Here is a 16,636-nt window from a genome sequence, read left to right as displayed (position 1 = left end):
GAATAAATAGTTTAAAACTTGGTTAAAAATTTTCGCCCCTATTGTTCAATCTATACGTCGAAGAATCAGTCACGGAAATAAAAGAAAGATTCCAGAATGGTATTAAAATTGAAGCTGAAAGGATATCAATGATAGCCGGCCGAGGTGGCCGAGTGGTTCTAGGCGCTTCGGTCTGGAACCGCGCGACCGCTACGGTCGCAGGTTCGAATGCTGCCTCGGGAATGGACGTGTGTGATGTCCTTAGGTTAGTTAGGTTTCATTAGTTCTAAGTTCTAGGGGACTGATGACCTCAGATGTTAAGTCCCATAGCGCTCAGAGCCATTTTTTTATATCAGTATAATATTCGTTGATGACATTGCGTTCGTCAGTGAACTGAAGCAGCATTACAAGATTTATTGGATGGAATGAAAAATCTAATGAGTACATAATACGGAATAAAAATAAACCAGAAAAAGACTAAATTAATGAGAAGTAATGTACGCCCAGTTAGCCGTGCGATCTAACACACTGCTTTCCGGGCGGGAAGGCGTGCCGCTCCCCGACACGAATCCGCCTGGCGGATTTATGTCGAGGTCCGGTGTGCCGGTCAGCCTATGGATGATTCTTAAGGCGGTTTTGCATTTACCTTCGCGAATGCGGGCTGTTTCCCCATATTCCATCTCAGTTACACTACGTCGACGATTGCTGCGCACTGTCTCCACGTACGAGTACACCATAATACTCTACCACGCAAACATTTGGATTACGCTCGTCTGGTGTGAGACGTTCTCGGGGGGTCCACTGGGGGCCGAACAGCACAATAACCCTGGGTTCGTTGTGTGGCGGCGGTGGGGTGGGTGGACTGCTGTAGCCTGTTGTGGGGTTGTGAACCACTGAAGAAGGGCTACGGCGGCGACGAAGCCTCTCCGTCGTTTCTAGGTCCCCAGTTCCACACAATACAATACAACGCAATGATAAATAGCAAAGATTTAGTAGGTTAACACAACCGTTGATGACACTAAGTAATTCTGCTATCTTGGAAGCAAAACAGACCATGCATGACGAAACAAGAAGGTTATAAAAACCTGGCATTTCGGCCCAAGACAAGTTAACTGGTATCAAACATAGTTTTTAATTTCAGAAGTAATTTTTGAGAATGTACGCTTGAAGCACAGCATTGTATGGTAGTGAATAACGTACTGTTCGAAAACTGGAACACAGGAGAATTAACGCATATGAGATGTAGTGCTAAAGAAGAATGTTGTAATCTGTGTGGACGGACAAGATAAGGAATGAGAAGTTTCTCAGCAGAATCGGCGAAGTAAGGAACTTGTGGAAAACACTGACAAGAAGGAGTGACAAGATGATAAGACTTGCGTTACGACATCAGGTAATGACCGCCTTGGTACTAGAGGGAGCGATAGAGGGCGAAAACTATTGCGGAAGACAGAGTTTTGAATACATCCAACAGCTAACTGAGAAGGTACATGCAAATCTGACGCGGTCCTCATCAAATTAGTCAGAGTACAGACGACTAAAAAGGAAAACATATAATAGGTTATTTCATTTCACAAGGTCAATGCTGAAGTATGCTGCTTCAACATAGGAATAGATGGATTGTTCATTTGACACTGATTCGTTCTTGATGTCTCTGTAAAATTTAATAAGCAGTTTGTGACACTTCAGAATTTAACTGAAAAATTACCTCTTTTTCAGGAGAAAATGCTGGTCGTAGCAGGTCTGTGGGAACCTCACATAGAGCCAAACCTACAGGGCGCATTCTTAGCAGAATCGCCAATCAGAATATTAAATGAGGGTCGTTTTAGCCAAGTCCCCATCATAATTGGCACCACTTCCGCGGAATTCGGTATGTATCGTCTGGCGATTGGAGATTTTTTCTTCTTTTTTTTCGTTCTATGGATACAGACCATGTGTTTTTCATGAGTACGTGATGGACGAGAAGCATTTTCGTTGCTATTAGATTTATTTTGTATGTCTGCTAGAGTCTTTCGATAGAACGATGGCAACTGTCTTGATTCAGTTTTATTTAATTTTTTGTATAGATGAAGCAGACCGCTCAACATTTAGATTTGGATAGACTCTTGGGACTGGTATGTGTATGATTAAACAAATAACCCAGAATTAAAAGGTAGAATCAGCGTTAGAATAATTTTGGCATAGAATTTTTATGTCTTTTAACAGTTTAATCACGTAAATACTTTTGAATAAATCACTGATATTTCATATATTCATGCTGGACTTTTATGCTGATGGATATATGATTTTCAGTCGTCAGAAGTGAACAATATAGAGACTTTAATAAATTAGGGCTATGGATTGACTGTTTATGTGAGGATCAATATAGTATTCCGAGATATGCTCTAAGTCACATACTCATTATTGGTTGCTTGGAATAGGGCTGGAATCCCTCACTGTTCTGACAGGGAAAATCTTTTTCGATAATGTATGCGTAAATACATAGTTTTGCACTATGCCATGTTTCTTCTGGGCTGTTATGGATCAGTAAGCAATGAAACTGATGGAATGTTACAGCCTGGTGTCAAAAAATAGACCGATTCTCTCGAAAAGCTACAGTGGCTCTGCAAATAGTAACGTGAGTTTCATTGACTTTCATTGACAGTAAGCTGTTTAGCAATATAAGGAACACAGTCAGTTGATTTTCTAAATCTGAGGATTTAGTTCATACGCTATTCGTATAATTTGAATCATAAACATAATCAAACAGACGTATATTATTTAGGAAGATTATTAAGGACATTTTTCTATCCCCAAAGCATCAAAAAATTGTCGTCCGAATATCTCCTCACATTCTCAAACGTACTGATTGTTATGCTTCCCCTCTGAAAAGGAAACAAATTGCAGTAAATTCTACACTTAATAATGAAGAAAGTAAGTTCATTCTTCGGTACAAATTATTAGTGTCTAAGAATTAGTTATTAAAACGTAAGTTGACATATCGGTAACTTAAACTGAACTGTAAATGTCATAAATTAGTATCTTCATTAGTAACTTTAGCTATTTGTAAATTATTAGCTGTTTTGTGGAATATTGTTTGTAATTTAACTGTGGATCAATTTTGATTTAGGGCCATACATGGTTAACCAGCAAGAATTAATCACGAATCTGAACGAGGCGTTTGACGTCGCTGTTGGACCGTGCCTTCACCTTCCGACAGCAGAAGAGCAGACAAAGGCGGCGTGGAAGCTCAGGGAATTCTACTTTGGTAACGACACCATCTCCAGCAATGACCCAGATCCCCTCGTCAACGTGAGTGCATCTCAAGTCTTTTCAGGTGCATTATGACAGCCAGAAAATAAGGAATAGGACAATCATGTGTTGGCATTCCAGAGAGATAAGGATGTAATTGTTCCTCCTAAAGTATTCTTAAAAATATCACGGATCTTTTCCCACTTGATCCATTTTTTGCCCCAAATTCCATCGTATAAACAATTCCTTGTCAAGAACCTCCGTTTCTGTGACCCACTTTCTTCCGCGTTTCCCTTCACGACTACACATTTCTTCCATTTGGTTCACTGTTATTGACGCAGATCTATCAATGCCATTGCTGCAGGTAGTTATTATTTTATTAAACGTAACTTAAACGTAATATTACCTTGTAGTATTAAATATAACCTCTCATGCATCTCTCATTCAAGTTCCCGTACCCCCTGAAACACCCATTTCCAATCATTGGTTCCTTATCTAAAAATACGTAATGTAGAAAAAATGGTTCAAATGGCTCTGAGCACTATGGGACTCAACTGCTGTGGTCATAAGTCCCCTAGAACTTAGAACTACATAAACCTAACTAACGTAAGGACATCACACACATCCATGCCCGAGGCAGGATTCGAACCTGCGACCGTAGCGGTCGTGCGGTTCCAGACTATAGCGCCTTTAACCGCTCGGCCACTCCGGCCGGCACCTAATGTAGAATCTACTATGATATGCGTAATTTTGATACTAAGGATTTTGAACACGAAATATATTATGAAACCAGTAAGAATCGGTGTGCTGAATCAGTACTGAGCATTTATTATAGTAACCTGTATGAATATGTAGTCCCTTTTCTCTCTTCTTTTTCCTGTCATTGCATAGTTAAGCAAAGTGGAAACAACTAGCATACATAAACACAGTAAGTACAGTGCCAGCAAGATGTTAAAATCAAATGTGTGTGAATTCCTAAGGGACCAAACCGCTTAGGTCATCGGTCCCTAGATTTACACACTACTTAAACTAACTCAAACTGACCTATGCTAAGAATAACACACACAACCATACCCGAGAGAGGACTCGAATCTCCGGCGGGAGGGGCCGCGCAGACCGTGACTTGACGCCACAAACCGGGCGGCCACCCCGCGCGACGTTCCAGCATAAAAACGTATGTACGAACTTGTAGTGTGAAATATGCAAAATAACTCTGATAGTTTAGTGAAGCTCAGTTAAGGTGAAAAACCTTTTGAGAACCAGTGCTGCAAATAGACTCTCTGATTATAATTATCTGATCACTTACAGTGAACATTAAATGGTATGCACCCACACTCTACCTTAATGAAGGCTCGAGATCTGCTGAGAACGCTGTCAGTGAAGAGTCTGGATGTCTGTGGAGGAATGGGATTCCACTATTTCTCAACAGCCGCAACCAAAGAAAGTGATGGTGTCGTACACTGGAGTCTGGAGCGAAGACGAACTTATCCCAAAAGTGTTCCATTGGGTTCAGGTTGGCAGTACAGGCAGGCCAGTCCATTTCAGGAATGTTACTGTCCACCAGTCATTATGACGGGGTGCACTGTCTTGCTGACACAGTCATCGGTTCCGAACTGTTCCTCTACCGCGCCCACTAGCGAATGCTGTAAAACGTGTCCATATCCTTCCTCACTCGTGTACACACAATTATGTCGCGTCGATCTTTGCACCACTTCAAGCGTCGCTTAACATTGACTGCAGTAATGTGTGGCTTATGATGAGCTACTCGATCGTTGTACCCCATTCTACTCAACTCCCTACCCACAGCCATTGTGCTGTCTGGACTGCTGGCAGAACTTTGGAACTCACGAGCGATTTCTTCCGCTGACTTCGTGCGAGTTTTTACAGCCACCCTCCACAATTCTCAACTGTTTCTGTCCTTCAGTACGTGAAATCTGCCTGGTCTTGCTTCAGTTGTGGCTGTGGCTGTTCCTTCGCGTTTCCACTTCACAATATCATCACCATAGTCTGCTTAATTCGCCCACGAGATGAACATACAGCTTGATGTTTATAACATCAGGAGAGGCTATGGCCTTCCATATTAGAAGTAGTTGTAAAACTGACTCCGAATTTTCTGTTACTATCTTGGGTGCAAATGTCTTGACGGTCACTATCGAGTGGGAAAATGTAGGGCCCCCTTAAGGGCAGGCGAGTAGCCAACTCTGGAGGCAGCTACTTGGGAACCCGATAGTAGTGGAGTGTACCTGAGATTTTCTTAAATTCCAGTCACCACATAGTATTGTCGCAGAATAGCCGTCTGCATCAAGCCGTATTTGCTGTTGACAGTAATAAAAACCACGGCATACCAGAAGAAAAGAGTATTATAAACTATTATTAGTTAACTACAGAAGTACGTTCGCGGAATGACTCTTACCCATTGAACTCATTGTGCGTAATATTTTGTACAGGAACGGATTGAATGCAACAGTAAACTGTGAATGGAAGATTATTCAAAATCATAGGCTCCACACTAATGAAAGCGCTGTTTCCATTACCATCGAAACCTCTGTAAGAACACATTGACCCCGGTGTGTCAGACCCACCATACTTGCTCCGGACACTGCGAGAGGGCTGTACAAGCAATGATCACACGCACGGCACAGCGGACACACCAGGAACCGCGGTGTTGGCCGTCGAATGGCGCTAGCTGCGCAGCATTTGTGCACCGCCGCCGTCAGTGTCAGCCAGTTTGCCGTGGCATACGGAGCTCCATCGCAGTCTTTAACACTGGTAGCATGCCGCGACAGCGTGGACGTGAACCGTATGTGCAGTTGATGGACTTTGAGCGAGGGCGTATAGTGGGCATGCGGGAGGCCGGGTGGACGTACCGCCGAATTGCTCAACACGTGGGGCGTGAGGTCTCCACAGTACATCGATGTTGTCGCCAGTGGTCGGCGGAAGGTGCACGTGCCCGTCGACCTGGGACCGGACCGCAGCGACGCACGGATGCACGCCAAGACCGTAGGATCCTACGCAGTGCCGTAGGGGACCGCACCGCCACTTCCCAGCAAATTAGGGACACTGTTGCTTCTGGGGTATCGGCGAGGACCATTCGCAACCGTCTCCATGAAGCTGGGCTACGGTCCCGCACACCGTTAGGCCGTCTTCCGCTCACGCCCCAACATCGTGCAGCCCGCCTCCAGTGGTGTCGCGACAGGCGTGAATGGAGGGACGAATGGAGACGTGTCGTCTTCAGCGATGAGAGTCGCTTCTGCCTCGGTGCCAATGATGGTCGTATGCGTGTTTGGCGCCGTGCAGGTGAGCGCCATAATCAGGACTGCATACGACCGAGGCACACAGGGCCAACACCGGCATCATGGTGTGGGGAGCGATCTCCTACACTGGCCGTACACCACTGGTGATCGTCGAGGGGACACTGAATAGTGCACGGTACATCCAAACCGTCATCGAACCCATCGTTCTACCATTCCTAGACCGGCAAGGGAACTTGCTGTTCCAACAGGACAATGCACGTCCGCATGTATCCCGTGCCACCCAACGTGCTCTAGAAGGTGTAAGTCAACTACCCTGGCCAGCAAGATCTCCGGATCTGTCCCCCATCGAGCATGTTTGGGACTGGATGAAGCGTCGTCTCACGCGGTCTGCACGTCCAGCACGAACGCTGGTCCAACTGAGGCGCCAGGTGGAAATGGCATGGCAAGCCGTTCCACTGGACTACATCCAGCATCTCTACGATCGTCTCCATGGGAGAATAGCAGCCTGCATTGCTGCGAAAGGTGGATATACACTGTACTAGTGCCGACATTGTGCATGCTCTGTTGCCTGTGTCTATGTGCCTGTGGTTCTGTCAGTGTGATCATGTGATGTATCTGACCCCAGGAATGTGTCAATAAAGTTTCCCCTTCCTGGGACAATGAATTCACGGTGTTCTTATTTCAATTTCCAGGAGTGTATATGTAAAGTACAGCGATGGAAAAAAATCATAATACCAGGAAAGAGTTGCGCAACATAAACGAAAGTTGGTAGCCGTGTTTCTACATATGAAAGATGATGTCTATTTGAATTTCGCGTCAGTTGCATAAGACTGTTGTTTGTAGCAAATCGTGTTTGCTTTGAATACACGCTGTAACGGTAGTGACCTTTACTTACCTTTGAGATTGGAGTGGTGAGTTGAGTTAGACAAGAATGCCTTTAAGGTGACTTAGACGCCATTATCAACACCTCACTGAGTCTAATCGAGTTTGTGTAATACGGCTATTACTAGATGGATGTTCCTTCTGTGATACTTCAGAAAAACTTGACAAAAATGTAGCCACTGTACATAATTACTGACAGCGACGGTCACGGGAATGTTCGGTTGTAAGAACATCGGACTCCGAACAGCTGCACGGGGGAGCACTATCGAGAGGGAACACCACCGATTTGGTGTATGGCTCTGTCGCTTCGTACTGCATATGCACCAGTAAAATGAGCAGTAGTTTTCATCACAGTGACACAACAACCTTTTATAAATTGATTACTTCAAGGACAGCCTCAGGCCAGACTGCCAGTAGCGAGCATTCCATTAACAACAAATAACCGCCATTCGCGACCTCAGTGGTATCAAGCGAGAGCTCTTTGGAGGGCATGGTAGAGGTCTGTCGCGTTTTCTAATGGAAGCTGGTTCCGCCTCGGGATCAGTGATGACCGTGTGTTGGTTAAAAGGAGGCCAGCTGAGGCCTACAGCCAACTTGTCTGCGTCCAAGATACACTCGACCTACACATGGACCTAAGGTCTGTCGTGTGATTTCGTATGACAGCGGGAGCACTCTCGTGGTTATCTCACTTACCCTGAATCCAAATTTGTACGAGAGTCTTCTGATTCGACGTGTTCTGCTGCCATTCGTTGACAGCATCCCAGGGTGTGTCTCTTAACAGCGTACTGCTCGCCCACATACCGCTGTTGCCTTGGCCTACTCAATCACCAGAACTGTCACCTATCGGGAACATAGGGGACTATATCTGACAACAAATGCGTTACCCACAACCTTCATTAACCATCCCTATTTTGACCTACCAAGTGCATCAGGCATGGAACTCCATCCCCAAAACTGCCATCCAGCACGTGTTCAACACAACGCATGCACGATTGTATGTTTGCATTCAACATTCCGGCACTCACACCAGTTATTAATGTACCAGAATTTCGCAACCTCTTATCTCACGCTTAAATTAACCTGTGTTCTTCCAGCATTAATCACTTAAATACGTTACAAAAAAATAAATTCCCGGAATTTCATTACTCTACGTTAATTATGTTTTGGTGCTGCAGTTTTTTTTTCCGACAGCGTATCAATTCGAATTCCTGTCGTCCATCCACATGAAATATGATTCTTGTGGCATCCTTTAGAAAAATTGTGAATGACTTCTCACGTAAATTATGCAGTCGGTTATATTTCAATCAACTATCTGTAGACTAAGGATCGCACACACTTCAAACTATAGATAGGAACATAGGATCTCGTGATGTTGTGCTCAACGTATTACCCAGGTGATTCAAAATGTATGTTTATCTCGGTTTTATATGTGGAAAATACACCTGCTTAATTTGAAATATTTTAACGTCGATTGTCACAACATGCTCTTCCACATGACATTAAAATTCAAGGATTAATGAGAAAGAAAATTTTAAAACCTCAGTTGAATCTTATCTCTACGCTTCCTTAATATCTCCTCTGCACACGTTTTTTTATATTCTTCCTAAGATTATGGTATAAAAATTCGAGTTAAAGGTTATTATTTGTTACTGTGGGGTTTCGATGTCTGAACCTGTCAACTGCCAGTATCGGTATCTCGAAGACAACTAAAAAGATATCTCACACCAAGTATGTGTGGTTGCTTACCAGACTGCTCGACGCGAGGACTGTTTTCTTTCAACATATTGTATAAATCTCAAGTAACATCATACCTTCATTCCTTTTTGTGATCTCATTAGTTTTGTGACAGTCGTGATGAAGACACAGCTACCTATTTTCCTAGTATTTGATGTCCATAACTTACTGAATTTATTTTAACGTGCTTTACTAATATCAATTGAAACTATACAGCTCTAGAGACCTTTTCAAGTCTCAGACATCTATAACATATTTATGCAAATTTACATCAGGGATTTTTTGGAATTGCAAAGGTCACTGGAACCATACAGTTCCATTTGAATGAAACAGTGCGCCGTAGTGATTGCGTATCTACCTCTTGAGGAGGAGACTTGGGTTCGGACTTTGGCCTTGATATAAATTTTCATTCGCCGCAGTTATACTGACAGCTATACTTAACTGAACCATATGCTTATTCACTAGTATGTTTCTAGTATTGCCATACTGTTTGTGGATAGGTACTCGGATTTTTGTAAAACGTTTAGTAATTATTTTTTCAGGCAGAAAAAAATAACCAGGTTTCAAATGATTCACTAGTTTTTCATCTCACATGAAGTCTCAGTAACACTTATTTGTTGTAGATGTTTAGGAAATGCAATGTGGTTATAACTCATCCTTATGTACGTATATGCAGTACTAAGAATATTACTCACCAGAAACAAGGAACTACATGCGGCTATAAAACGTGCATCTCTACACAGAAAAACTCTTCGTAGCACTTCCCATGTAGGCGTTTAAAACCCATACAGATCTTAGTTATCAACTGTCCGTATGTACCCAAGTTTGTACTGACATGTTACTCATATGTCACAGTTCCCAACGATGCTGCCGTCTTCAGTTATAACAAATATTAAATTATTTACAGTACTAAAACCTAAGTAGTTTGGGAAATTCTCTCATAAAATGAAAAATGTAATGATTATGTTTCCTGCAACAAAATGTTTTTGATTGATTTTCGTTTCACGTTTTTCAGACGAATAGCTTACAGCCAGGCTAGATAGACAGCCGAGTTTGTCATAAATCACATATCACTCTTTTTATTGTCAGACCTACAAAAAATAAAGGAAAGACATGTCTACGTTTACACTGAATAGGAGTTTTCTATTTTCTCTTTAGTGTATGTGTTCTGTAGTCTACAACTGAATGCAAATGGTGTAAATATTATACATCGTATTACTTTAATCAAATGCAAAAACCAAGGAACTAAATAGACTGTGGAAAATAAGAGGACCTTCAAAGAAACGAGAGTAAACAGAATCAAAACTTTTAGTTACTTGTTAGACTGTTTGGATGGCCACAATTTCAACTAGAATTACCTTATGTTAAAATTTTCTGCACACAATTACCCTTGGGGTGGCCCTGTCATAAGTCCCACGAGATTCTTTTTTTATTTTATTCATTTATTTTTTTAACTGAACATTGAGGAATGATGTATCAGAAAAGTTCGTAAACCGATTTGACAATAATTTATGTTGTTTCCGTGTGCATATCTTTTTTCTGTTCATGCAGTATAATTTGCATGTAAAACTACATATTACGCATTAGTTGGCAACACCGACACTTCGATCTAGGAAAACCACGACAGTCACTAAAAAGTGGTATTGTGTGATAAAATCTGTTTAGCGAGTTAAAGTTTCGTTTATAGAAATAATGTGTGGTATATATTTATTTAGTCATTGATGAGAGATACGATTTTACTGTAACAGTTCATGAATGACATCAGCATCTTCGCGACGACAGACGACTTAGTGAGGAAAGTTACAGAGCTCTCCAACTTACCAGCATACTACTATGTGTTTGACTATGGACAGCCCACATCCCAATCAGAGTGGGGTAAGTACAAATACCTACAGTGTAGCTGTATTTACGTAGTGGGGTAGTGTTCATACAACCCCACTTATTCTAGGACACAGGGCAATTTAGAAATGGTAGGAAATTCGAAGAATGAGCTTGCATGGTTGACACACTATTCGAAGATGACAGTTCCCGTCCAGGACAAAGGGTCCATTGTTCTTCTTATCTCCACTGTAAGACAACTGTATCGCTTAAAATCGATATCATGTAACTTTTACCTCATTATGTATTAACTAATCCTAATAATTTATTATCCAAAAAGACTTCAAGGATTTCCTCAACACCAGCAGAGGTGCAAAGAAGATAGTTATCCCCAGTATTACTAACCATTATGTAAGGAAGAGTTAAGGGTAGCTATACTTTCAACTACCTAGTTTCAACTACTTTTCCAGATGACAGAACTATCCACTTCCTACATCCAAAAGACACATGCGTATCAACATTAACAGGAAAGTTTGTGCAATTTTTGACAGGGTAGTAAATAAGAAAATAAATAATCCTGAACAAAAATTTTATTAATTTTATATATACATTTACATACAGAAAACAGCTCTTTCCATATTTTTGTTTGTAGCTTCAATAACATCCAGTTCAATTTGAGTTTATAATTTAAATACAAATTCTAATTATCTGTTTCTTTCGCCATTCAGTAACTAGAGAAATACTAAGAAACGATGTTCTGATATTTCAATAGATATGAATTATTTCCTATGGGTTGTCTCTTTTATGACTAACGATTATCTCCATTCCTTCTCGCAATTCTTTGAGCTGAAAACATTAGTAAACTTTAATTTTTCCTCTTATCTCTTGCATTACACTATTGTTAAAACACTCCTCATCATACTTGGTTTATTTTGGCAACTATTCTGCTATGTATCCTGTAGAAATTTCCGTATAAAATATTAAGTTCACAATACGTGCAAACAAATTATCATTAAATGTTGTCATTCCATTCCTTTCAGGTGGCAAATGGCCATTTTAATAGTAGTTGCGCAATGTTGATCTGACCACATTTAGATGCAATGTAATATCCTTTTGGAACAAATTCAAATAATATTGGATGTTTATAAAAAGATTTTTCGAAACTTCCTTTAACATAACAAACATATAATTACAAAAGTTTGGGCTAGTACTTCAACTTATGCCGCTTATTATTGATATTTATAATAAATGCTGATATTTTATATTACCTAGTTGTATTTGGATTTTTGCATACACTGTGTTTCAAGTAATTTGTAGACCTCACTAGTACATGTGCAATGCTTTCAACTTTTTCCAATTTCAGTTCACACTCTTTCGTAATGGCAGCAATTAGCACCATATACAGCAGGTTTAATTTTTTTGGATATGGTGTCATCCATTTCCAGTTTTATTTTGCATATCCATGACACCTTAAGTGCACTTAAACGCGCAATTTCTTTAATGATGTAAGTCAGTTTGACATAACGTTTCTTTTTCTTAGGATCTGTGGGACAACATTGTTCTTGAAAATCAGTCCTAATCTCGTAATGTCTGTATTTGTTTGTGGGGAACAATATTCCGGATTGGGAAAATTATGGTTATGTAGCTTTAATGAAACCCTTCCTCACAATTCTAGTATCTTCTTTGTTGTTCTTGACAGACAGAACATAGTTTATAATCTTTTCTCTACAAAAAACTTGTATATTTAGGATCCATAACCAGAATTTTATATAATTATCAAACGGATTGTATTGCTTGTATGTGAATATTTACAAGGCAGCATCTTTCATCTTTAGAGTGTACAATGAAAAATCATAGCTGCATCAATGTGTCTTCTGTGAGGGTAAAAAGCAATAGCATAGTTTCGTCAAAGGTGTCAAACATACCTCAGTTAATGGGGTAGAAGAGGAGGCCAATGGACAAACAATTTGATATGTAGTTACTATAGGAAAACCCAGACGATCTTGCTACTGACATTGCCAACATAACGTTCAGTGAAATCTGTACACTTCTTAGGAGAAAAAAATTTAAATATCCTTTCGTCCATTACAGAACCATTTTGTGACTACTTTATGGTGGTTAAAATCTGTGATCAAGCGGACTGACAGGAACAGATAAAAAAGATACAGAGACAATGCCAAAGAAATAAATGTGTTGTGCATTTTAACAGCTATCTGTGCTGTAAATTCCACAAGTTCATCTCGACGAGACATGTTCTCAAGATGAAGGTACCATTTCGGCTAAATTGGGATGACAATGTGACACAAAGAGGCTTTTTAAAAACAGAAATGCACAGGGATTCACTGGCAGCCATTTCGAGGAAATACAAAAATCCTGTGGCAATACCATATAAACTGCAATAGGCTGACGCTAAAATGGGTGAACTAATTGAAAATATGCCTGGAAAATTGCAGTAACTTCGAGTAGACCATTATTACGTTAGGGGTCTGGATAGAACCCAAGTTTTTGCTGGTATTTTTAACAACGTGGGAGGGGGTGGAGCGGTGGCTACCGAAAATCAGTGACCTTTTGTGCAAGGAGACTATCAAGAAATAAGCAGTTTCTTTGTAAATAACGATAAAAAATTTGGAATAGATTTCTTAAAGTGAGTGAGCTACAACTGTACAAATTTTTATGTTAGTGACAAAGCTAGGGGGAACTAGTTTAATGGGAATCATCTTATTGATTTTAAATCGATCTAAAGCACATGGTTTTGCGAGACACAAAGCTACAGTGTACGATTAGAAAGTGTATCATGTCTTTGACCCAGACCAAAATTGTGTAAGTGCGTTAGGCACCAACAAACAGTATTTACAATGTGCGCCACTGTATTCTATATCTAACAGAACAGGTACAGTGTGGTATTTAACAGTGTTCTGCAGTTTGTCTTCTGAGGCACTAAGAATACCTGAAAACTGACTGGTGTGCAAGTAAGTCTTGCAGGAAACCAGCAACAATGTAAACTATGAGCTGTCTGCCTATAGAGTAACTATGTGGAGTTAGTGACGTATTCTCCAACAAATATAGTGATTTACTAAAGATGGAGAAACGTATTTTTCTCAGCCCATAACACTGTTCTCCATAATACTGTATGATATAATTATTACTTAATTAGGATGATTCCTAATAATAATATTGAGGAAAAAGAGCCAATGTGTCTAAGAGACAAAGCTGTTCTCTGCTACAGAAATTAATTGTTTGTATGATATTAATGCATCATGCATGCCAAAAAGGAGACGAAATGGAAAAGATGGGAATCAAAAAATGAAAATTAGAGTATATGGCGTAAACAACTGCCATAATGAAAGAAAATAAACCTCAGTTGGAATAATGAGAAACTAATGCAGATGTACAAGCCAGATTTAAAGTCTCTTTGAACATAATGTACGAAAATATCTGGATACAACCAGGAATATAAAACATCAGCAAACAGTGTAAATGGAAAAGATAAGTAATCATATATCGGAGTACTGGGCAAAATTTTTGGTTTTGGTCACATTTATTTTGTTAAAGGAGGCATGAAAAAATGTTCTTAGTGTTCCAGTCCTATCTGAATCCTTTTAATACGAATGGTTACATGGTCTCTAAATGTAACTGACTGTACACGTGCAACTAGAAACGAAACAGCCATTCTATATGTTTAAAACATGCAAAGGTAATTTAATGTTAATTGGTTCACAAACATTGTAAACTTACAGTTTATACAGAAACTTCCAAAGAATGTGGAGGAGAAGAGTGCCATAGTATACCCAGGACGATGTGGAATATTAACCAATAGTGTAATTCATGAGATAAGACGCAAAATTAAAACTCCCAACCGCTCTCAGTTACAAGAATTGTAATAAGGAACATAGTTAATGATCAAAGATGCAAAGGATATGGTTTACAGGACAAAATTGCTATTTATTGTAATTTGATGATGTACTTTCTTTTTATTTTTCACATTACTGGCTGGGGAAAGAAATAGACCATCCAAATTTAGATTTAAATAAGAAATTAAAATTATATGGGGTGTTATTTAAATTATGCCAAAGAAAAACAAAGAGCTGTCTTCTGTGATTAAATACATATGCTAAGTTTAGTACATTTTTGTGCAATATCGATAATTTTCTTATTCACTACCTTGCCAAAAATCCTTAAAAATATCTTGTCATTGATGTTTCGTATGAAGGAAGTGGGTACGATGCACCTGAACAGTAGTTGAAACTAGGTAGCTTACTTATAAGAAAAAATTTCTTACTGTGTTTCCATGTTTTTTGCAATCCAAGCCTTCAATCCTGATACCAGTCAAAGTCACTGTTCTATTGCACATAAATGTTAAAGGCACCTCTACTGCATAATTACAAAAAAGTTGAGACACATGTTACGGCACGTGTGTGTGTGTGTGTGTGTGTGTGTGTGTGTGTGTGTGTGTGTTTAGAACATGAGTGCATGTAGCATACACAACATGAGTGAGGAAACTGATATCTAACAAGAACACGGGAATGGTGAGGATAACTATTTTATTATATTTTATTTTTTTGACTGATGTTGGTAGTGGGAAAATCCTTGACTGTCACTTTTTCGATAAGAAATCATTGTAATAGTTAATAAATAAGGATGATAAAAGTGACAGGTAGTCAATATGGAGTCACATAGATGCCGTAGAATCGAGATAAGAACAATGGACAACTTGTCTTTGATTGCACCCGACATCTGGGATAATTCTGGAAAACATGCAGCCTCGTCTCGATTTCCTGACCAATAGAAAAACACCTTTTCGAATTTTCCGCCATTTCAAGAGAACCAATTCTCCTTGATAATATAGTGGAGAAGGTAAACTGTCTTTGACTCTTGAACTAAGAGGAGATCTGTCAAGAATACAGGCTGCAGTCGTATACCCAATGCGCCACTACATATGTAGTACAGTCTTAGAAGGAGTTCTGAACTTCTGCCCTTGAAAACTGAAAAAGTAATCCAAAAGCAACAAACTCTCATTGAACAAAGCCAATCATCATAACCATCATCATTATCTTGGACAGTTTCCAGCTTCTGGCTGGGTCTATTTGGAACATAAGCCTCTCCATCTTCTTCTATCTTTCCATCATCTCTCCATCTTCACCTTGGTCCAGTCTTTTCCTTTATTCTGGACGCATTTCTCCACTCCTTTCAGCCATCTGTCTCTCGGTCTTCCTCTTGGTCTCTTTCCTTCCAGTTTAATATCATGTATCCTCCTGGGTATCCTCTTCTCCTGTCAATTCCTAACCTGCCTATCTTTGTCACTCCAATACTGTTCCTCAAGAATTTCATCTCACTACCTTGTACTTTGCTTTTCTCTCTTCCTTTCATAATCCAGGTTCTGGATGCATACGTCAGGATTAGGACACTGTATGTGCGGTATATAAACTTTTTACTGATTTGGGGTACCTCCTTGATCCATATCAGGGTTCTGACACTCTTCCGAAATGCTTCTGGTTCCCTCCCCCCCCCCCCCCCCACTTGTTTATTTCTCTGACGTTTTTTCCATCTTCCTGTATCAGGCTTCCTTGGTACTTGACATTTTCCACTCTCCTCAATCCTCTCCCCCTCCCCCAATAACAGTGGTTCCTCTCTCCTTCGTTGTTGTTGTGATAATCATCTCGATCTTACTTATACTAAATTTTATCCAATATTCTTGTAGTGTTCGTTCCCATATGTCCAACTGCATTTGTACGTCCTCCTCC

The 16,636-nt window shown here is 40.1% G+C and overlaps 1 protein-coding gene across 1 annotated transcript in view; it reads left to right on the top strand.

The window, feature by feature from the left end:
* The window catches only part of LOC126176802 (cholinesterase-like), a 51,930-nt gene that overhangs the window by 31,278 nt on the left and 4,016 nt on the right, over positions 1-16,636 (top strand). The window contains exons 6-8 of the mRNA XM_049923983.1: positions 1,696-1,846; positions 3,086-3,267; positions 10,826-10,952. Coding sequence (XP_049779940.1) covers positions 1,696-1,846; positions 3,086-3,267; positions 10,826-10,952 — 460 coding nt within the window. The remainder of the gene's footprint in view (positions 1-1,695; positions 1,847-3,085; positions 3,268-10,825; positions 10,953-16,636) is intronic.

Source organism: Schistocerca cancellata, chromosome 3 (assembly GCF_023864275.1).
Source record: "Schistocerca cancellata isolate TAMUIC-IGC-003103 chromosome 3, iqSchCanc2.1, whole genome shotgun sequence".
Taxonomy (NCBI): domain Eukaryota; kingdom Metazoa; phylum Arthropoda; class Insecta; order Orthoptera; family Acrididae; genus Schistocerca; species Schistocerca cancellata.
The sequence above is the reverse complement of the archived record's forward strand: the minus strand, read 5'-3'. Positions and strand labels throughout refer to the sequence as shown.